General features: G+C 55.5%; 4 protein-coding genes across 18 annotated transcripts in view; 2 read left to right on the forward strand and 2 right to left on the reverse strand.

The window, feature by feature from the left end:
• Positions 1-362: 362 nt before the first annotated feature.
• On the reverse strand, positions 363-3,627 carry MRPL10 (mitochondrial ribosomal protein L10). Of its 2 annotated transcripts, none has more exons than XM_040087331.2 (5): positions 3,581-3,627; positions 3,023-3,192; positions 2,305-2,469; positions 1,258-1,402; positions 363-1,001 (listed from the first exon to the last, which is right to left on the reverse strand). In XM_040087331.2, exons 1-5 carry the CDS (start codon positions 3,618-3,620, stop codon positions 757-759), a joined length of 765 nt encoding a protein of 254 aa, XP_039943265.1. In that variant the 5' UTR covers positions 3,621-3,627; the 3' UTR covers positions 363-756. The 2 variants fall into 2 exon arrangements, with proteins under 2 accessions (XP_039943265.1, XP_039943264.1); XM_040087330.2 differs by having other exon boundaries at positions 2,305-2,552.
• On the forward strand, positions 1,919-6,679 carry LRRC46 (leucine rich repeat containing 46). Of its 5 annotated transcripts, none has more exons than XM_040087329.2 (9): positions 1,919-2,040; positions 4,086-4,199; positions 4,293-4,353; positions 4,433-4,541; positions 4,937-4,983; positions 5,107-5,216; positions 5,396-5,465; positions 6,029-6,195; positions 6,294-6,679. In XM_040087329.2, the coding sequence occupies exons 2-9, from the start codon at positions 4,169-4,171 to the stop codon at positions 6,602-6,604; spliced, it is 906 nt and encodes a 301-aa protein (XP_039943263.1). In that variant the 5' UTR covers positions 1,919-2,040; positions 4,086-4,168; the 3' UTR covers positions 6,605-6,679. The 5 variants fall into 5 exon arrangements, with proteins under 5 accessions (XP_039943263.1, XP_039943261.1, XP_039943262.1 ...); XM_040087327.2 differs by having other exon boundaries at positions 4,110-4,199; XM_040087328.2 differs by lacking the exon at positions 1,919-2,040 and adding an exon at positions 2,379-2,510 and having other exon boundaries at positions 4,110-4,199.
• Positions 6,680-6,883: 204 nt separating this feature from the next.
• Positions 6,884-9,571, reverse strand: SCRN2 (secernin 2). 2 transcript variants are annotated; one of them, XM_040087326.2, is made up of 8 exons: positions 9,520-9,571; positions 9,055-9,231; positions 8,585-8,766; positions 8,309-8,508; positions 8,014-8,229; positions 7,376-7,541; positions 7,125-7,302; positions 6,884-7,042 (listed from the first exon to the last, which is right to left on the reverse strand). In XM_040087326.2, the coding sequence occupies exons 2-8, from the start codon at positions 9,223-9,225 to the stop codon at positions 6,884-6,886; spliced, it is 1,272 nt and encodes a 423-aa protein (XP_039943260.1). In that variant the 5' UTR covers positions 9,226-9,231; positions 9,520-9,571. The 2 variants fall into 2 exon arrangements, with proteins under 2 accessions (XP_039943260.1, XP_039943258.1); XM_040087324.2 differs by having other exon boundaries at positions 9,055-9,226; positions 9,520-9,544.
• Positions 9,572-13,941: 4,370 nt separating this feature from the next.
• TANC2 (tetratricopeptide repeat, ankyrin repeat and coiled-coil containing 2) overlaps positions 13,942-21,261 on the forward strand; it is a 160,445-nt gene continuing 153,125 nt past the window's right edge. For 7 of the 9 annotated variants that reach the window (XM_040087277.2, XM_040087282.2, XM_040087285.2 and 4 more), the window contains exon 1: positions 13,942-14,076. The gene's annotated coding sequence lies outside the window, so the exon portion shown is untranslated. Of the gene's footprint in view, positions 14,077-14,337; positions 14,417-14,609; positions 14,697-21,261 lie in introns of those variants that run through there. The other 2 variants (XM_040087280.2, XM_040087279.2) reach the window with 2 other exon arrangements.

Consider the following 21,261-nt stretch of genomic DNA (forward strand, 5'->3'; position numbering starts at 1 on the left):
TCACACGGGGGTCCCTAAAATCGCCAACCCGCGGGGGTCTCAGGATGTCTGGGGGTCTCAGAGTCATCATCCCATGGATGGCTTGAGGGATCATTGATCCACTGGGATACCAGGAATCCCCAGCCCACGGGGGTCTCAGGATCACCATCCCGTGGGGCTCTCAGTGCTGATCAGCCCATGGGGAACCCAGGAATTACCACCCCATGGAAGTCTCAGGAATCACTGACGCACGGGGGCGTTGGGGATCACTCCTCCAAGGTGGTCCCGGGGCATTCCCACCCTGGGATTTCCCTCTCCTCCCACCCTCAGAGGGCAGAACAGGCCACAACCCAGCCGCCAAAAATCCCAGACAAGGCCTCGGATTTTCCACTCAGATGCTTTAATGGACATGACAGCGATGCCACGGGTGGGATCAGTGTTACAGCACACCCCCATTCCGAAGGCACGGGGCTTGGAGTGCCCAAAATCTGCCCCCCCAGAGGGTCCATCCCATGCTCCTCCTCTGGGTGAGCCCAGAGATTCCTGATCACAGCCGGAACGCTGCTGGGATGTTCCCAAGGGAGCACAAGGGAACAGCCACCACTCCTTGTCAGGGCTGGGGGGGCCATAGGAACCTCAGTGTCAAACCTCCAGTCCCTGACCCCTCTCTCTGGAGCTGATTCCATGGGAATTGTGTCCATGATCCCGCAATCCCTTATCCGGGGGGGCTCCCCGTGTCCCACAGCCAGGGAAGGAAGCGGTTCCCAATTTCCAGTGTCAGTGATTCCCAGTGCTCTGGCCCGGGGGAGGCTCCGTGGCTCCCCCCGTGCCCCGCAGCTGTCGGATGTGCTCATCCAGGAGCGCCGTGAGGTGAGCAGGACCCCGCTGGAGCAGGGAGGAGGTCTGGGAGCTCAGCAGGGACAGGGCTGCCACCGTCTGTCCCTGGGACACCTCCAGGGACGGCAGCCGGGCGAAGTTCTCCACTCCCTGCCGGCTCAGGATCGTGTCGTCGATGCAGGCACCTGGAAAACGGGAGCTGGGGACGGGCACGGAACAGCAGAGCCCCTCGGGAGGGGATTGCTCGCTCCTGCAGGCTGCCCACCCCTCGTTTGGATGGACCCAGCTCTCAGGGGGCCCTCATTCCCAGCCCTAGGCCCGCATTCCCAGCCCTGGATCCTCATTCCAAGTCCTGGATGAGCTTCCCAAGCGCTGGGTGCCCACTCCCAGCCCCGGATGAGTGCGTCCCCGCGCCGTGGGGAGCAGGGAAGGCTCTCTCACCCAGCAGGTTGACCTGTGGCACTCCCTTGAGCACACGCAGCATCTCCCTGGCCCGCGTCTCGGGGCTCACCAGCAGGATGTTCCGGCACACAAACAGCGGCAGGAGATTCCTGTACTTGGACTGCGCCAGCACTGGCCGGACAACCTTGGGAGACAGCTCGGGATGAGGCACTGGGATAGGCCTGGGACCACCGGGATAGGCCTGGGACCACCGGGATAGCCCCGAGCCCCTGGCAGGGATCAGCCCTGTCTTGGGTTGCAATATGTAACCAAAAATGTGTATTCTGTTTGCCATCTGTTGAAACCTGTTGGGGAAGTGTTTTCTCTTTATCTCTTGTAAAACCCATCCCTCATAACTCCGAGGGGATCTTCTGTTAATGGGCAGCTGTTCAAACCAGCTGGGTCACTGTTCTTTATCCCTTCCAGGACCCATCCCTCATAACTCTGGGTTTTATCTCCTGTCACGCCAGCTGGATCACTTTTCTTCATCCCTTCCAGGACCCCTCCTCCCTGCAGGGATCTCTGCTGCTCCTGGGCCATCCAGGCTCAGGGCAGGGCTGAGACAATTCCATCACCCCTTGGGAGATGCTCCGCCCAGGGGAGGAGCCCGGCATTCCCAGCTGGATAAAAGCTGGCGTTGGGAGCAGCAGCACAGGCTGTGTGCACGGGATTGCCACAGGGACACCGGGGCCACCTTCCACAGGATCATCTCTGCTCCCACAGAGCCACAGCCGGCGCTGCAGGAGGATTTATCTGCGCTGCTCCCCATACCCTGACCAACAGGTGTTTCTAGGATTTTTTTGTTTGTTTGCTTGGGTTTTTTTGTTTTTGGTGTGGGGTTTTTTTTTTTTTTTTTTTTTTGGTACTACTACATTTCTTATTTTTGAACATTCCTAGCAAAGACCCGTTATTCCTATTCCCATATCTTTGCCTGAAAACCCCTTAATTTCAGAACTGTAATAATTCGGGAGGGAGAGGGGTTCACATTCCCCATTCCAAGGGAAGCTCCAGCTCTCCCCGCCTTTCCAAACCGAGACAAGCCCCCACCTCGTTGAGCACGAACTTGACGTGGATGTTGTGCTTGCGCAGGTAGTGCCGGAGCGTGGCCACGTCCTCGTCCGGCATGGAGTTGTACTGGCACACGGCCACCATGCGGCTGTCCCGCAGCGTCTGCTCCACCTGGCGCTGCAGCACCCGCGCGTAGCCGTCCTCCTGGGGACGGGGAACGTGGGATTTGGGGACAGCAGGACAAGGTGGGACAGCTGGAGCTGCAGCACCCGCGCGTAGCCGTCCTCCTGGGGACGGGGAATGTGGGATTTGGGGACAGCAGGACAAGGTGGGACTCCTGGAGTGACAGTACCCATGTGTAGCCGTCCTCCTGGGGACAGGGAATTTGGGGACACGGCGGGACCCCTGTGGCACTGTTCTCCTGGGGACAGGGAATGTGGGACTTGGGCACAGGGGGACAAGGAGGGACCCCCGCTGTGACCCCTCCTGGAGGAGGGAACATGGGATATGGGAAAGGCGGATAGGGTGGGACCCCTGCTGTCGTCCCGCAGCTGGAGGTGCTAAGGGGAGGTGATCCCATGGATCTCGAGGTGTTCCCACGGATTCCACAGACAGGGACTCACCCCATTTCCAGCCACACTCCACATCCTAACACACTCCGGGAAGGTTTTCCACCAACTCCAGCCAGGCTCTGTCCCACACCCGTGTCCAGCCGCAGGAGGAAAACCTCCCGAGCCGGGCCGGGGCCGTGCCTCACCTGCTGTTCCTCGGGGCTGTGGCGGGGCAAGCAGCGCGGGGGCACGGCCGGGCGCGGCCGCAGGTACTCGGTCAGGGCCAGCAGCTTCTGCCGCTGGAAGTGCATGGCCTTCCAGTGCCGCGTCACCGCCTTGGAGCCGTGCCGGAGCAGCTGCAGGGCGGGCAGCCAGGCTGCGGGGGCAGCGCTCAGCACCGGTACCGGCACCGGCAGCTCCTCAGGGCTGCGGGAGTCCGGAGGCCGGCCCTGCCTCGGGCTCGCTCCCATTCCCGGGATCTGCCCCGTCCCGTTCCCATTCCAGTGACTTCTCCCACTCCCGCTCCCATTCCCGTCCCACTCCCGTTCCCATTGCAGGCCCCTGTCCCAGTCCTGTCCCATTCCCCGTGCCTTTCCCATTCCTATTCCTATCCCGTTCCCATTCCAGATCCCTGTCCCCGTCCCGTTCCATCCCGCTCGTGTTCCATTCCCGCTCCTGTCCCAGCCCCGTTCCCATTTCAGGCACCTGTCCCAGCCCCGTTCCCATTCCAGGCCCCTGTCCCATTCCCGCTCCCGGTCTCCCACCCCGCCGCCATCGCGTCCCGCCGCCTCCCAGCGCCGCCATCTTTGCCGCCGCGGCGCAAGGGCCTGTGGGACGGTGGCGGACCGCCACTTCCGCTGCGCCCGTCTCCATAGCAACGGCGCGGCGCGGCCTGGGCGCCTGGAGCCCGGACCGGGAGTCCTTGAGACCCCCCAAATTCAGAGCTCCAGACCCGGGGAACCGGTCCCAGTGAGCCCCCCTGGCCTTTCCGGGGATCCCTGAGCCCCAAACCCGTGGCAGCCGGTCCTGCCGAGCTGCTGCAGCCCGATCTCAGGGGTCTCTAAGAGACCCCATCCAGTGGGGCCCGGTCCCGGTAACCCCCCAGCCCCATCCCGGGGGTCTCTGAGATCCCCATCCCGGGGCTCCTGGTCTCACTGATCCCTCCCAGTTCCAGTGCCATAATCCCCTGGATACAGAGCCCCACCGCGGGCTCCCAGCACTGACCCCCATCCCACCAATCCTCTCCTCACTGACATCCCCAACCCCCAGGGTTTTCACCCTCTTTTCCCTCAGGCCCTTTCCAGTATCCCCCTGAAACCCCCACCCAAGGAGGGGACAAGTCCAACCCCGCCATGGCTGAGCAAGAGGACAGCCTTTGTGGGGGTGAGTGCAACATTGGGGGGCTCCTCCCAGGCAGGGAGGGGATGGGGTGGGGGCTGCACCCCTGGCCTGGACCCTCACTCTGAATTCCCACAGCCCCTGAGGAGACGTCCCCAGGAGTGACCCTCACCGACAGCCTCGTCCTCACCCGCATCCAGTGAGGATCCCACAGAGCCCGGGCTGGCAGGGAGGGGGCTCAGGGCACCCCCAAAGACCCCTCCCCTGCCTTCCTTTAGACTCAAAGGGCCGCTGCCCACCTCCACCATCCGCTTGGATCGGGAGAACATCTCCTGCATTGGGAAGCTGCGGAGGCTGGAAGGGATCCACAGCGTCTACCTGCAGCAGGTAGGGAGCTGCGAGCTCCTGGGGGGCACAGACACCCCAGTTCTGTTCCTTGGGGGGGCACAGACACCCTCAATTCTGTTCCTGTTTTCCCTCCCTGGTATCCAGAAGGGAACAGTTTCTCTCCATCCTGGAGGGTTTTCACCCAGTGATCTACCCTGGAGGTCTCTGAGTTCCCTATCCAATGCCAACCCCCCTGGAATTCCAGTGTTTCCAAACCCACATGAGGATACCCAGGGTCCTGAATTTTGGGGCCTCCTGTGGGACACCGTTTTGCCCACAGGATTGGTTGGAGCAATCCCAGAACATTTCCAAAATGCGATTTTATTTTTTTTTCCACATGGTAGACAAAAACACCTCAGGTTTTTTTGTTTTTTTTTTTCTATTTTATTTCTCAGAACCAAATTGAGAAGATTGAGAATTTGGAGTCTTTTCCTAACCTGAGGTACAGCAGCTCCTGCTCCCAAGGATTTCCATGGCTGGGGAAGGGGCTCACATTCCAGCCCTCGGGGCCAAGTGTCCCCAGGGGGTTGTGACATGTCCCCGTCACCTTCCCTGTGCTCTCCAGGTTCCTTTGCCTGGCTGGGAATCGCATCCAGAGGGTGGAAAACCTGAAGGCTCTGCCCCACCTGAGTGCCCTGGACCTGTCCCACAACCTGATCCGGGGGCTGGACACAGGTGGGGAGCAGGAACGGATCCGGGATGTGTGGGATTCACATTCCTGCCTCAGTTTCCCTGGGTGTGAGGGTGAAGTTCTGCTTTGGGAGTTTGCCTGAGGAGTGAGGGAAGAGCTGGGGGAGTTTTGGGGGAGCAGGAATTTTGGCTGGAAGCTCTGTGCTTCCCTTTCTCCCTTTCAGGGGAGCTGCCTCGCAGCCTCCGGATCCTCGACCTGACAGGGAACGAGTGCACCCTGCAGGATGGATACAGGTAGGGCAGGAGAGGGAGAACAACCCCCAAAAACTGGGAGAAGCCTCGGGCTGACCAAATTGTGGCCTTTCAGTAGCTCCAAGAGAGCTGGGAAGGGGACTTTGGACAAGGGATGGAGTGACAGGACAAAGGGGAATGGATTCACATTGCCAGAGGAGATATTGGGAGGGAATTCCTGGCTGGGAGGGTGGGGAGGGGGTGGAATAGAATTCCTGGAGAAGCTGTGGCTGCCCCTGGATCCCTGGAAGTATCCCAGGACAGTTTGGAGCATGCTGGGATAGTGGAGTGCGTCCCTGGGTGGAACTGGATGGGATTTAAGGGTCCCGTCGCACCCAAACCATTCCATGAAATATCAAACACAGCCTGTCCCAGCAAACCCCAGGGATGGGAATCCCTGTCCCAGCAAACCCCAGGGATGGGAATCCCTGTCCCAGCAAACCCCAGGGATGGGAATCCCTGCTCTCCATCCTTTCCAGGCTCTGGTGGGCTGAGGGAGGACGGGATACCCACTCCCAATCCCACGGTTCCAGAAAATTTGGCTTTTCCTTCATTTTTTCCCCCAGGGATGTGGTGGTGGCAGCCCTGCCCCACCTCCTGCAGCTGGATTCCCAGCCCATCCATGGAAACACGGCTCAGAAGGAGGCGGGAGGAGGCTCCTTCAGCAGCGAGGAGGAGGATGAGGATGATGATCTGCTCCCTGCTCTGAGGATTCCCTTCACCGTGGACAAAGGTGCCTGGAGGGGGACAGGACACACGGCGCTCTCGCTCTGATGGCTGGCAGCGCCACATCTCCTGGAATTCCTGTCCCCCCGTGCTTTTCCCTGGCAGATTTCCTCATGGACATGCACCAGGAGCTGGCGGGGCGGGCGCAGTGGAGGCAGAGGCAGAGGCTGCAGGAGCACCAGGCGTGGCTGCAGGAGCTGCTGGAGCACCGGGCTCAGGACGGAGCCGCCAGAGCCCGGCGCTGCTGGCTCTGGCCCCAAGGGACACCGGGGGCACAGCTGTCACCTCTGCCGGCATCCTGCGGCTCCCAGCCGGCTCCTGGCACCAGCCCAGGCAAAGCTCTGGAGAAGGAGACTCGTGCCAAAGGAGCAGGGAATGGGCACTTATCCCAAACATCCCGCAGCAGCCAGGAATAAAGGCTTTCTTCCCACCTCAATCCCGCCACTCTACAGCCATCCTGAGGGGCTGGAAATGTGGGAAGGTGCACACAGGGCTGCGGGCAGAGCTCCCAATCCCATCCCACATGCCTGTCCTTATTCTTGCACCTCCTTCCTCTCGGTGCTTTCTCCAGGGTAAGCTAGGGCTGGGAGCCATGGAGTCAGGAAGAGTCAGGGTGGGACTCTGGGAATGTTTTGTGATTCCATATCCGTGAAAAATGCCGTGGGGGAAGCCGAGCCCACCCACCTGTGTGGGGTTTAGGTGTAAAACTTCATCTCGGCCTCCACGCAGTCGAAGAAGAGGTCGGCCAGCTCCTCGGGGCAAGGGGTCATGGTGCCCTCCAGCAGCTCCCTCATCCCCTCCAGGCCCTGCTTCTCCAGCTCCTGCAGCGTCTCCAGGAGCTGCTGGCCCCGCTCCTGGTGGGATCAGGGTGGGATCAGAGAGCTCACAGTTTGATCCCATTGCAGGCTGGGGAAGGGTCTGTGGGCTCTGTGGTACCTGGTCCTGCTCCATGAGCTCCAGCGCCGCCTGATGCCGGCGGTACAGCTCGTGCCGCCGATCCACAGAGCTCTGGAATCTCGGGATCTGCTTGGCAGGATCCTGCAGGAAGGTCGGGGACCTCACCTGCGGTGCCGGCTTGATGCCAGCCACGAACACGAAGGGCTTGAAGACGGACCTGGAGGAGAAGCTGGGATGAGGGAGCAGAATTCCTGGGAACGCCACATCACTGTCGCCAATGCCAGCCTCACCTGGAGGGGTCAGGGGTGGCGGTGAAGAAGTGGACGCAGGGCAGGGCGGGGTCGCGGGGCAGCACGGACACCATGCTGCCGGCCGTGCGGAAACCCTCCGCGTCCACGCAGATCCCGCTGGCCTTGTCCCGCAGGATGGACATCAGCGTCTCGGCCGTGATGTGACCTGGAGGGACAGGCAGAGCCACCTCAGCACTGCCAGCCTGGACACGGGCAGCGGGGACACATTGGGAGGGGTGTGGGTAGCCGTCCCCGTGCCAGGCCCTGTCCCCAGGAGCTGCGGATGTCACAGCACAGAAGCAACCCTTGGCGAGCCATGGGCGGCCAGCCCTGTCCCTATCCCTGTCCCCACCTGAGTGCTGCCACAAGAGCTCCTTGCCAGCGTGGAAGCGGCACTTGGGGAGTCACATCACCATCTGTGTCCCTGTCCTGTTCCCATCCATATCCTCATCCGTGTCCCTGTCCTGTTCCCATCCATATCCTCATCCGTGTCCCTGTCCTATTCCCATCCATGTCCCCATCCCTGTCCTGTTCCCATCCATGTCCCCATCACCATTCCTGTTCCCATTCATATCCCTGTCCTATTCCCCTTCCTGTTCCCGTCCCCATCCCTGTCCTGTTCCCATCCCCATCCCCACCTGCGTGCTGCTGCAGCAGCTCCTTCCCTGCGTGGAACCGCGCCTTGGCCGCCTCCATGCGCGGGGGCTGCTTCTCCAGGGAGAAAACCCGGGCGAAGCTGAACTCTCCTTCCCCGCTCCACCAGCCCTGGCTCCGCGCCCGCTCCCGCAGCCCCGGGTGCTCGGCCGTGATGTCGCTGCCGATGCTCAGCTGGTTGGAGATGTTGCGGCTGCCCTCTGTGCCAGCCGGGGCGCAGGGGTCACTCGGGGCGCCCCGGGGCTCCCCGTGCTCCCGGTCCCCCCAGTCCCCGCTCACCGCGGATGCGCTGGGCCGCCCAGTAGCGCCCGGCCGTCTCCAGGACCCAGGCCTCGGTGCGGTCGGCCAGCAGGAAGGTGTTGTGGTACACGAAGGGCACCGGCTCCTCCTTGCAGCTCCCGCCTTGGCCGTAGCGCTCCAGCAGAGCCGTGATCACCTCCAGGGCTTCCCGGGCCGAGCCGCCCCGCTCCAAAGCCAACCTGCGCTGGCGGTGCCCGTCAGACAGCGCCAGGGGCTGGGACAGCGGGGACGCGGTGCTCTCCTCACCGTCCTCACCTCACCAGGTCCATGCCCAGCAGCGCCTCGCCCTCGCCCAGGGGCTCGCGGCTCCACACGCCCTCGTTGCCCACGCAGACGCCACAGTCGTTGGCGCCCATCTCGGCACCCCAGAGCCAGGCGGGGCGGCTCAGCACCACGGCGTGCGTGTGCTCCGCCTGCTCGATCTGCAGGTACGTGCACTGCGGGGACACGGGGGCACATGGAGGTGACACCTGGCACACTCAGTGCTCTGTGCCCTGCAGCCACCCTGGCACACGGAGGTGACACCTGGTGCTCTGTGCCCTGCAGCCACCCTGGCACACGGGGGTGCTCTGGGGGGTCACAGAGGTGACACCTGGCACGTTCAGAGCTCTGTGCCCTGCTGCCACCCCGGCCCAGGGAGTTGCACATTGCGGGGACACACACGGGTGAGCCGAGCCCTGATGCACTGACCCCCTACAGCCACTCTGGCCCCAGCACGGTCTCACCTGGACTTTGTCCCCAGGACGGTGGGTGGCAGCAGGGACATAGACGATCTCCTGGACCTCGTCTCGGGGACGATCGGCGTTCTTGCCGAAGATGACGGCAGGGGACGCCGTGTGCGGTGGCAGGGCCACGAAGCAGTCGCAGGACGAGGGCACAGGAGCCCGCCCCGCCATCCTAAACTGGGTCAAGGTAGGCACCGAGGGCGATGTCAACCCCCTGTCCCTGCCCTGGATGTGTCCCCAGAGTCCCTTTGGGGCTGGATAGGGGGAGTCTGGAGGGATAGGAGATGAGGAGGTGCCTGCAGGTGGGGGGACATCAGCGACCCCACGGCGGGGTGAGTTGGGGGTACGCCCCGCCCCGGGACGCCGCAGCTCCGCACCGACCGGAGCCGCCCCCCGCGCAGCGCCGGTAACCGGGACCCCCTCCCTCGCAGCGCCGGTAACCGGGACCCCGCCGTGCCCACGGACCTGCCGCTGCTCCCGCACCGCCGCCGCTGCCCGGGCCCGCCCTGTCCAGCCCCGTTCAGCCCCGGCCGTGCTACGGCGGCGCCCGGCGGCCGGAGGCCGCACGGCGGCAGCGGGACCGATACGGGCACCGTCACCCGCGTGGGTCGGGGAGTGTTCCCAACGCAGCCCCGGGGATGGGGTCCCAATTTTCCTCCCGTGGGGAAGGGATGGGGGACGCGGGTGTGTGCTGGGGTGGGCGTCCCGTGGGTCAGAACCCCGCGTGGGCATCACCCCGTGAGCATCACCCCCGTGAGCATCCCCGCACCCCCGCGGGCATCACCCCCGTGGGCATCCCCGCATCCCTGCGGGGCATGACCGCCCGGCATGCGGCCGGACCAGCGTTTGACAAAGGATTTTATGCAGAGCGGAGATAAGAGGAGGTGAATGTCTCCAGGCAGCAAAGGCAATGCTGCAGTCAAGGTCTCGACAGTTGTAAGGATTTCATTCCCCGTGGAGAGGATTTGGGGTCCTGTCACCATTTCTAGATCCCACTCTGGGGCAAAGGCCCCACTCCCGGTTAGTGAAGGGACTGAATTAAATGGTTTTGCGTGGGAGGCCTTCGTTAATTGAGTCTGTCTGTGGTGCACACAAGGTTTTATTCAGAATGTGGTAAAATACTTGGGAAAAAAATCCTTAGCATCCACCTTTTTAGAATAAAAGTACTTGTTGCGTTGTACCCCTTGAGGATCTTTCTCTCCATCTCGTTGTAATGCTTGGTAGATGTTCTTGTAGTGAAAATTATGACAGCTGAGGCTGAATTTTAGCTTGAACCTATAATCCCAGGAGTTCCTTCAGAAAGCTATGCAGAGGTGACAAAGCCACATAGCAAAAAACTATTTGAAACTAATCCTGTATGACGATGGATAAATGTAAATACCAACGCTGCTCTTTTTACTTTGAAATGCCATTTGATAGCACAGCTTTAAACTCCAGATTTGCTATTTTGTCTCTCTAAATTAAAAATTAACAGTGAAGCATCTACCATCTGTGCCAGGGCTCACTTCCCCTTGTTTAAAATACCTTGTGCTGCTTCATTCAGTTGGTTCGGGTTCTTGATCCGTTCCATTCCACGATCCAGCTCATCGAGGTGCTGTTGACTGCTCTCTTCTGATCCGTGTTCGTAGTGCCTTGGGCATCCTGAGTCCTACAGAGTTCATGATCCTTCTCTCCCTCCCTCTTTCCTCACTGTTACTGGCTTTGTGCTTTTCCCTTTGTTCTAACCCAGAGTTCACAAAGACCTGCTTTTCCTAAAAATGGTTCTTAAGCCTGACCCTACTCCCAGGCACTTCCCAGCTCAAACTGCTGCCCCACATCCCTGCGTGTTTTGCGTTGATTTTTGAACTCCTTTGGTGCAGCCAGCCCATTCGTTTTTGGAGCTGCCTCTCGTTTGTACGGTGCACTGTACCTCAGTGCACATTGCTGTGCTCATCTCCAGCTCTCTATGAATAATGAAAACATGCAGGGCTTGCTGGCACAAGTCAGAGCAGCATTTCCCGAGGCTCTGCTGCGTTTCCGGGAGCTCGGCTTTGCTTTTGAGGCTGCGGTGTGAATGTTTTCTATAAAGCTTCTTGAGACCTCCTGTTCTGCAGCTCCTCCGTTACGGGACACGCAGCCCTGTGCAGGGTGCAAAAAGGGCTCAGCCAGCTTCCCATCTCCTCCTGAAATGCAGAAATAAATCAGAGCCCTGCCTGGAGCATAGGAGGGAATATTCTGGGTGAGGAAGGTGAGTTGTCAGCCCACAGAGCAGCTGGGGTTGGCCAACAGATGAGCTGTGTGCCTGAGCTCTCAACAAATACCTGTGTGGAGCGACTGGAGCTGTAACTTTAGGGTACAAAGCAAATTTGGGTAGAAAAGCCAGCCTTAAGGAATCTGTCTGCCATACAAGCAGCGTCTGAAGTCACGGTCAGCAGCAGCAGCCGCCCTCCTGGACGTTGGCAAAGTGGAGTTATTTTTGCATTGCAAAGTGCCTTCAGATAATTCTTCTGAAGGGTGCTGCGTAAAAAAACCAGCTGCCTGATGGTTTAAAGTGAATCTCTTGAATTTTCGGCTCCCCCCCCCCGCTTCTACAAATTACACGAATAATTTTCCCTTCTTCAAAAATTAAACCAGATCTATCGTGGGTGAAATGCGATTAATTTTACTAAACACAATAGTTCATTAGCCAGGGCAGTCCCGGAGCGGTCAGTCCCGGAGCGGTCAGTCCCGGAGCGGTCAGTCCTGCTGTGGTCAGTCCCGCAGCGGTCGGTCCCGGAGCGGTCAGTCCCTCTGTGGTCGGTCCCGCAGCGGTCAGTCCCGGAGCGGTCAGTCCCGGAGCGGTCAGTCCCGGAGCGGTCGGTCCCGGAGCGGTCGGTCCCGGAGCGGTCAGTCCTGCTGTGGTCAGTCCCGGAGCGGTCGGTCCCGGAGCGGTCGGTCCCGCTGTGGTCGGTCCCGGAGCGGTCAGTCCTGCTGTGGTCAGTCCCGCTGTGGTCAGTCCCGAAGCGGTCAGTCCCGCTGTGGTCAGTCCCGGAGCGGTCGGTCCCGCTGTGGTCAGTCCCGGAGCGGTCGGTCCCGCTGTGGTCAGTCCCGGAGCGGTCGGTCCCGGAGCGGTCAGTCCCGGAGCGGTCAGTCCCGGAGCGGTCGGTCCCGGAGCGGTCAGTCCCGCTGTGGTCAGTCCCGCAGCGGTCGGTCCCGCTGTGGTCAGTCCCGGAGGGGTCGGTCCCTCTGTGGTCAGTCCCGCTGTGGTCAGCGCCAGGCCACGGCCGGTCCCGTCCCTCCTCAGCCCACTCCGCGCGCCGCGTTTCGCGCCCTTCCCGCCCCGCCGCGCGCAGCCAATCCGCGGCCGTGGAGCCGGCGCGCGCCTCTGCAGCGCCCCCCGACGGGCTCCTCCCACCTCGGCGGGGCGGGGCCGGGCCGAGCCCCATTGGCTCTGCTTGGCAGCTGATTGGCTGTCGCCGCCACGTGATCCCGGCGCGCTCCGGCGCCGCAGTCTCCGGACGTGCGTGGCCGCGGTGCGCGCGCGCGCGCGCCAGGCTCCGTTTGTTGTTGTGGTTCCGCCCTCCGACCAACCAGAGCGGAGCGCTGGATGAGTGACAGGCGGCTCCCCCAATAGCCGCGCGCTCCAGGCGGGGGCCGGCCGCTCTCGGGCTGTTATAAATAAACTGGGCAGGAGATAAATTAATTCCTTTAAATGCCTCTAATAGAGAAATCAGCTCTGGGTGGGGGGGGGCTTGAGGGGCCGCGCGCGCCACCTGCTGCTTTCTTCGGCAGCGCAGAGAAGATGCAGACAGCTTCGCTCCACAGCAAGGCAGCGGCTCCATTCGCACGGGCGAACGCGAAAAATCGCTTTTGGGGTCGTTGTTCAGGGGTGTCTCGCCGATAGGGAAACGGGTCACGGTGACCAAATGAAGCGGCTTTGGCTAATGTCCTTACCTCTGCGCCAGTCCAGAGGCACACTTTCAGTTCTTGATTCTCCTCCGGTTTTCTGTTTTAAGAGTCCTTTGTTCTTGAATGGATCCCAGAATTCCAGTGTCTCCTTTATTTGCATATCAGGCTCCATTTTGAGCAGCAGCAAGGGCAGTACCCGACGAAGGGACCAGGGATACACAGATGAGGAGTAAATAGGTGAAAAACAATTAACAGGGTGAACCTTTTAATTAACAAACAGGAGTGAATAAGATGATAATCAATACTAAAACAGGAATAAGGCAAACTCTTTAAACTTAGCAAACCAGAACAAGCACCTACAATCCTAATGTGGTCTTAACAATTAAGTAACTGAGACTTAAATCACGTAGATATAACTTGTTTATAACAAGTCCCCCCTCTAATTCTTTGATCAAGCTTTAGCTCGCATCAATTTGCTATCTCTTCTTCTTGCAAATAAATTTTCCTAAATCTTTGGAACTTCTCATGGATTTCTTTGGCATTCTCATGATCGGATTCCGGACTCTCTATCACCATCATTTTGGTTTGGTTTTGACTGGTTGCTTTAGGGATTTGGATACTGGCTTGGACTGTGGAGTTAATCGTTCGGATTAGATAGGGAAGCAGACAGGGTAAAAACAATAACCCAGTGATTGAGCAAATTATCACAAACCCACCTTTCTCCCACCAATCTCCCTTGAATGACCATTCACCATTCCACCAGTTGGTGTCCATTAGAGGAGCCCACTCTTGATTTCCCACATAGGCTAAGCCTTCCGCTCTCTTCTGAGATGTTTTTAATTACTGTGCTTTTCTCGTCAATTTCTAAACAACATTCAGACGAATTGAATCCACCACAGCTTCCCCCTTCGGGGAGAGAGGGGCAGGGGCGGAGCGGCGGCTCCCGCGGGGATGCCGCGGCGGGCACGGCCGAACGGGGCGCTGCAGCGGGCGGGGAAGGAGCCGCCGAGGAGGGGGCGGCCCCGGCCTTTCGCTCCCCTTCCCCACCCCGTTCCCGTTCCCTCCCCTTCGGCTGCGCGCTCTCCCGGCGATGCGGTGAGAGGGAGGCGCCGCCGCGCTCCGTGAGGGGCCGCCGGGAGCAGCCTCCCGCGCCAGGTAAGGGCCAGCGGAGCGCCGCGTTCCATCGCAGCCACGAAGGGAGGCGGGCGGTGGGGGGGTGAGACACGGCAGGGACGCGCCGTGAGGGGGGCAACGCCCGGCCGTGTGCGGCGGCGGATGGGGGGGAGAAATCGCCGTCCCCGCCACGCCCCTCCCGCGGCCGGGGGACGGGGCCGAGGGGGGCCGCAGCAACAGGGCTGGGGGGTTCCTTCTTCCCACCTCCCCGCCGTTCCCGGGTAGGGAGAACCGGCGCCGTGGGTGCCTCGCCGATTCGGCTGGGATGCGGCGGCGAGCGCCGGGAAAGGCGGGGTCGGCTGGAGCGGCGAGTTTCCTCAAGGTCTGTTTCTCGCCCGAGAAATTGACGATTTCGTTCGGAAAGAGACCGGGAGTGTTTTCGTTTAAAAAGGAAGCGGCGGGCAGGGGTGAGCGATGGGTGTTTTAGCGCCGATCCATGCCCTCGGGCTCGGCTGTGGCGAGGCCGTTTCTCTCCTCGTCCCGGCGGGAGGTGCCGCAGGTACCGCACGCGTGAGGCGAGCGCAGCCCGGCCTCGCCCCCGCCGCTGCGGGCACCGGCGGCGGTGGGATTTTAAACCCCCTCCCTTCTGCGCCCTCGGAGGGGTGAGTAAGGCGTGTGCAGTCTAATGACACACCGCGTCTCTCCGTTCCAGGCGTGGGTTGGTTTGGTGGGGGCTAAAAATGCAAAAAAAAATTAAAAAAGCGATGCGAGATGGTGAGGCAGACGGCGCTCAGATGGGTGTTTTGGAGGAGAAAGAGGCAGATTCTCATCCGCCGTTGTGTTGGGAAGTTCCGGAGCTGGTTTGGACAATGATGAAGCAGTGTGGGTTTTAGGCTTTTGAGGAGGTGAAATACAGCGCGAGGAAAGAAAATGAACTATCTGGAGGATTTGAATAAATGATGGAGGCTAATTAGCGCTGCTGGGGGGGAGTGCAACATAGCTACCGTGTAGGAGCGAAGGCAAATCGATCTTGGATTGGGAGGAGAAGAAGAAATACTGCAAACGTGCTGTGGAGAGCAACAACATGGCCAGGAGGCCCTGCCAGCAGCACTGCTCAGGCTGGAGCGTGGAATGATTCCTGCAAAATGCTAAAGGTTGGATGTTGTCTTATTTTCCCTTATTTAATCATCAGAACCTAATTTCCAAACCTGCTCCTGGAAACATGCGTTGGTAAGGCGTGAATTAGAAAGGAAAAAGGAGCTGGTGTGGTGGGTGTCTTTTGGTGAGAATGTTTTGAAGAGGATTTGCTGGCAGCAATCACATGAGGCTTTTTACTGCATGGTGAGAAACACCTTAGATTATGGGCGATTGGTGTGGAGGAATGTTTACCTAGGAAATGCGGGGTAGACCTGTGGTTGCATGAAGAAAATACAATATATTGCCACTTGCCACGATCAAAATCTCATATTTTGACTCTGCAGACGAACTGTTGGTGGAAAGAGAGCGGTAGTGCTTGGGCAAAGACTGACTTAGCCAGTTTGAGGTCTGAGGCTTTTATGACTCTTGGGCTTCTAAGAAAATAAACAAACTACTTAGAGTTGTGTTTCTTTTTTTGTAATGACTCGTCCTACACAGTGAAAGACTCTGTATTCCAAATTTACCCCAATTTCATTGGAGAGGCAGCATCGTATCCTGTTTGGATCTCTGCTGTGGCCGTAGAAAATTGGAGCATGTGGCCTGCAGTGTAGACCTGTAATTACTGTGTGAATTACTGGTTACATTTTCAGGGTAACTGGATGACTAATATAATTTTATAAAATAAACTCCTTATCAGTATTGATTGCCTTGTAGCAATTCCTCTCTTGTTGTTATCTTTCTGTCTTTTCCATTGGTTTTCCCAGGATCCTGTGTGAGCTTTTGAGTTGTTTTAAGTTTCGGTTTAAGTTTAGATTTATTTTCAGTTAAACCTTTAGAAATACCACTGATGTATATGTTGATGTTGAGAAATCCATGAGCATACCTATTATGTGGAGGGAATTTTTACAAGATGAATTTTTTAATATGTTGTAGACAAGCATCCCTAACTTCCTGCTTGCAAATTCTCACTTATTAATATTAATGACCGTAAATGCAAATAGTTTTAGGCCCAAATATGTATCCTGCACGGCATTATTCACTCTGTGCTTTGAGTTTTGCAAGTGTAGGTTTATATATATTCCCAGAAGAATGCTTTGATGCCAGGCCTGCTTGTGACACATTTAAGTTAGTTATACCATATATTCATTAGTTTATAATCTTGTATTTTGTTTCATTTCAGGATGCTTGTTAAAATTCATAGTGGAATATCTTACTTTTTTTGTTAGACTGCAAAAGAAAAAACAACAAGAAGGAAGCCAGAAAACTAAAACAACCCCTTGGTCCATTGAAAACAAAAACGTGGACCTGTGACCATCCCAAATTTGTGCATGGTTTTGCTCATTGGAAAAAGAGAAGGAATATGTCCTTCCTTATGTTTTATCAAGGTTTGCCTTTTCTAGCGATGGTTAGACATCAGATTGGCTTGAGAGCCTGGTAACACCTGTAACCCCAAGTTTTGCACTATTAAAAAAAAAATCTTTTGCTTTGAAATTTTTTTCAAAAGCAAAATCCTTACTTCTTGTCTCTTTGATGTCTAAGCGTTGATTCTTTCGGCTTTCGAGGATGAACTTTCTTTAGAGCACAATGGTTATTTCCTTTGACAAGGTTATTTTCCTTTGACATCCAGACAAGCGAATGGCTTTGAGTGTCGTTTCTTGATGAGGTTGGGCAGATTTTTTCAGCGGTGGTGCCGGGTCGGTGACCTCTCATCCCTGTTCTCGTGCCCGCAGCGTTGCGGAGCCTCTGCCGTGCGCTGCGTTGAGCCTCTGAGCAGCTGCTGTGTGAATGACAACTGTTTGTTTTGTGGGGTTCGTTTCTTGCCGGATCAACAAACTCAACCTGACCTGTGGAACGGGAGAGCGACAGGAGGAGGATGCAGGAGCAGAAGTGGCGTGGCTGGGTTTCTCCTTTCTCTGAGTGGTTGATGCCGGTTGGGAACTTGTGTCTGGCGTATTTCACAAAGCCTTAAAATGGCACCTTTTGTTGTACACGAAGTGAATGGTTTATGTTTAGTGCTCCACAAATGTTCGTCGTCTCGCAGCCCTTGTTATGTCATTGGTTATAACCCTGCTCTGTTTCCAGTGTGATAAATACGTGCCCACCTCTAGGAATTCTTGCAGCATCCTTAGGACATGTGGTGACATTGCCTGTAAGAGCTTTGGGAGGTTACCGTGGTCCTCAGTGGTAAAAGAACTGAGCCCACGGGTTGTTTCTGACTCTTTTCAAGTCTTTGACCAAAGCATGGCCTGGTGTGAGCTACTGTGAAGAAAATTAGCTCCAGCCCAGTCCAGAATGGCACCTTCATTTTGACTTGAGAGTAGAGAACGTGCCTGTTGCACTCACTGGGGTTAAATTAGTGTTTGGAGCTCACTGTACCTGCAAATACTTGATCCAGTGAACTGGGTCATTTGTCTCTGGTTAATTTGCCAGCTAGATTTTATGAGCTCGGGAAAACCAAATTCTAATTATGTTCCTTACAATGGTTCCAGTCCCATTATGGTATGGGGCTAAAATGCAGTTGTTTGTTTGACATTAATTTAAAAAGTAATTAGTTTAAATACAAACTCTACATTGCTTAGGGGAAACAGCGCTTGTTTTGTGGACTTGCATTAGGAAGGGAGAACCTGGGAATTTAGAGTCCAGCCTTGGAATTATCCCTTGTCCCATCCCAGGGTTCCTCAAGTTTCTGCTTCAGCAGCCTGTGATGAAAGGATGCTGGACACACTGGAGAGGAATTTAGCATGGAATTGCCTGTGGGATTCTGATGAGGGAGCAGAAGTTACTTTGCTAGGTTGTGAATAAAAATGCTCTGTGTTCTGGGCACTGTGGTAATGGGACTGTGGCATTTCATCTCCTCAGAAATAGAATTTTTTTGAATAATCTGTTGAGTTCTCTGAGCAGCCTGGCTTTCTTCCTGGGGGGCATTTATTCCCTATATTTCCAAAATTCATCAAATAACAGAATTTATACTGTGGCGTGAGAAACTCTGTCTTGAAAAATACTCTGTAAGAGAACATTAATTAGTAATGAGAAAACATAAAAAGGGCCACGTGCTTATTTGTGCCATGTTGCCTCGTTATTTGATTTCTAAGGAATCATTCATGGCTTTTACAGAATGTACATAATCATTGGGTTTCTATGTCTTCTGCATAAGCAAACTTTGGTCCAAGTTTTGCTTCCTCAGTAACTTTTAGAAAATTCTGGTGAAGTTTTTTCCTGCTCTGAGTGGAGGGCTTATTTACTAAAAACGTTGCTTTTTTTTTTTTTTTTTTTTTTTTTTTTTTTCCACTTAAAATGTGAGTAGCTTTTCTTTCCTCTCCCGTCCTTCCTGTCGCGCTGTCAAGATGAGGGTTGTTTCGCTTTACTGGAGAAGTAACCCGAGGTGGGAATCCTGAAGAGCCTTAATTTGGCCGAGGCACGTGTAGATACTTGAGGAGCGTGGAGGATCCCGGTGAGTTCGCGTTACTATTCCTATCCAGGCAGGTCTCTGCACGCCTCGGGAGCGATCTTGTGTGAGCTAATGGCAGGGAAATAATCGGGGAGAGTGCTGTCTCTTGGGCTGGCATCACTAATGAAGAGAGCGATGAATCATGCATGTTGACATTTCAGCTCTTACCAGTGTTTGTTCTTTCTTTGTCCTTTGTGAAAAGAACGTGTTTGTGACCGAGGGAGCGCCTTCCTGAGCAGGCTGGGAGCTCTGCAGGGGGAGGACAGGCTTGCTGGTAATTTTGCTGTTTGGTTGCAGAGGGGGTTTGTTGTAAGAGATCTTTGAGACGCGTAATTTGGGAGTCTTGGAGCAACTTGTTGCTCGTTAGTTGTTCACTGGTACTTAGCGGGAAAGAATCGAGTGCTGTGTCCGGGGTGGAGGTCCTGGGGTGGATGAATGATCCTTTCTTGCATCACAAGCGGTTCAATTCATGGTGCCCCATTTCACAGAAGTTACTGAAAAGTCATCCGATGGGCATTTGTGACCTTACAGCGCCGATCAAAGCGGAGCGGGCTCAAAGCTGTGTTTGTTGCTCGCTGCGATGCAAATGTGTGCAAATACCCAAAGTGTGTCTGCCATTTCGCCTTCTCAGAGCCTGGGAGAACGGAGACAAACCTTGCTGCTCTTTCCTCGGCTTTTTAATTTGTACATTTGTGATCATTCCTTTTAGGGTAGGTGGCACGTGAAACAACGGAGGTCTGCTTGTCGTTTGAAATTATTTGTCTTTACACCCAGATTTCCGTATCTTCTGGTTTTCTGCCCTTGGAATTAGCTGATTTGGTTTTCAGAGATGAGATTTGCAGATTTCGCTTTGTAGATTTCCAGTGTGTAATAGTTGAAGCTCATATCACACCATTAGTGAAATTCGGCTGACTAGTTGAACCACATCTTTTACCGTCATCTGCAGGGAATATTTTTAAGATTAAAATACAGAATATAAGAAAGTGAAGGAACAATGTGCAAACAGAGTGTGCTGAACAGTGCAGTGTGCATATTCCTGTGGTCGGTCCTTTTATCTACCTCTTTAATAATTCCCTTTTGCCTCATCTTCCATTGTCTCGTGTAGGATTATTCTCTGTCTAGAAATTATTTTTGATAGTAGGGTGCCCTTAATGTTCTAGATAACGGTGTGAAGAGGCCTACTAATGAGAAGATCAAGGTACAAAGTGCTTTTGTAGGAATGAGTTCCATGTTTTTAATGCTGAGATGTATCAGTGGGAAAGCCTGTATTCTCTATAGTTCCTAGGGTCTGGCAGCATTTGTTCATTTATTTATTTAGGGCGCTTCAAGTTGGTCAAAAAGTGGCCTGAGACCCCTGTGCTACCCCTGTTTCTCCAGACTCCTTCAGAGCAGGCACATTCCTGGCTCCCTGTCTCAGCTCTGCCCAGTGTCTGAGAAGGTCTGGGAGCAGAAGGGGTCAGTGACTGAGTGGATAATTGGAACGGGCTCAGCCAGGCTGTTCCTGCAAGCGCTCTAGAGGAAAGCCTTCAGCAAAGAGCAGTTTAGCAGGTAAACAGGTAAACAACTTTCTATCCTTCAGAGATTTCGTGGAGTGGAATACAGAGGGGTTCTGAGAGAGGGAAAACAAAAGTGAAATAGCGAGGATAGGTTTTTAGAAATCGGTGATGCTTGGGGAAGAGAGACAGAGGGATGTGTGTGTGTGTGTGTGTGTGTAACTTTCATGAGAGTTGTTAAACTCAGCCTATGGAGAGGTGGTGCAAATGCAAGTGGATAGTGTGATTTGAATGATCAAAATAAATGTTTGTGCCTGCAGATTTTGTTGTCTTATCCCAGCTTGCAGGCCCTGGTGTTCTTCGTGTGACTTTATATTTGAGGATATTTCCAGAATGGTCTGGGTTATGGCAGATACTCTGTGTGTGTAGCTGTGTGCTGCTTGATCTTCTACTATCTGTATAAATTGGGGTCTAATGCTGATTATCTTTCCCAGCAGCTTTTGTAGTTCGACATAATCTTAGTTTAATAGATAATTTATGTTTTATGGAGGGACAAATCCCCCATTTTCTTACTTAATGGGTTTTCCCCCTCTTACTCAAATGGTTTTCCTTTTTAATTTTCAGCGTAAGATTTGATTAGAGGACCCCAACTCCGTTTCCTGCTGCTTCACGCAGTTGCTAGTGTGAGATACTCAGCTTCACAGTTAGAACATCTGTGTTTGATTGAAATCTTTCTGAGCAGCTTTTCATTGGCACCAGCCTTCGGTTAATACCTGCATGGGGGCTGTGACATCCCTTGTTTTTTCTTGTCTTCAGGAGGGGGGATTTAGTGTAACAGGCACCGTGAAAGAAAGGACTATTGTTCTTTGAAGGCAGAAACTGGAGTGGAGCTACGTGTGCCCACCCGCTTTCCCTTCAGACTGGTAATATCATCTCAGCCTTGATTTGGGGAAAATGAAGAAGCTGTAATGCTGACAGCAGGCAGTGCTGCTCCACCTCCTCAGCAGAGGTGGAAAGGACCATCTGGCACTATGTGGGTAGCAGTTATCCCAAAAAGTAATAACAGTGGGAGTTCTTGCCAGTTACAAGTTGTGATCACAGGCCAAATGGTGTCATTCTAAGTCAGTGTACGTTTTCAAAGAGAAGGAG

This window comes from Hirundo rustica, chromosome 27, assembly GCF_015227805.2.
Source record: "Hirundo rustica isolate bHirRus1 chromosome 27, bHirRus1.pri.v3, whole genome shotgun sequence".
NCBI classification, from domain to species: Eukaryota; Metazoa; Chordata; class Aves; order Passeriformes; family Hirundinidae; genus Hirundo; species Hirundo rustica.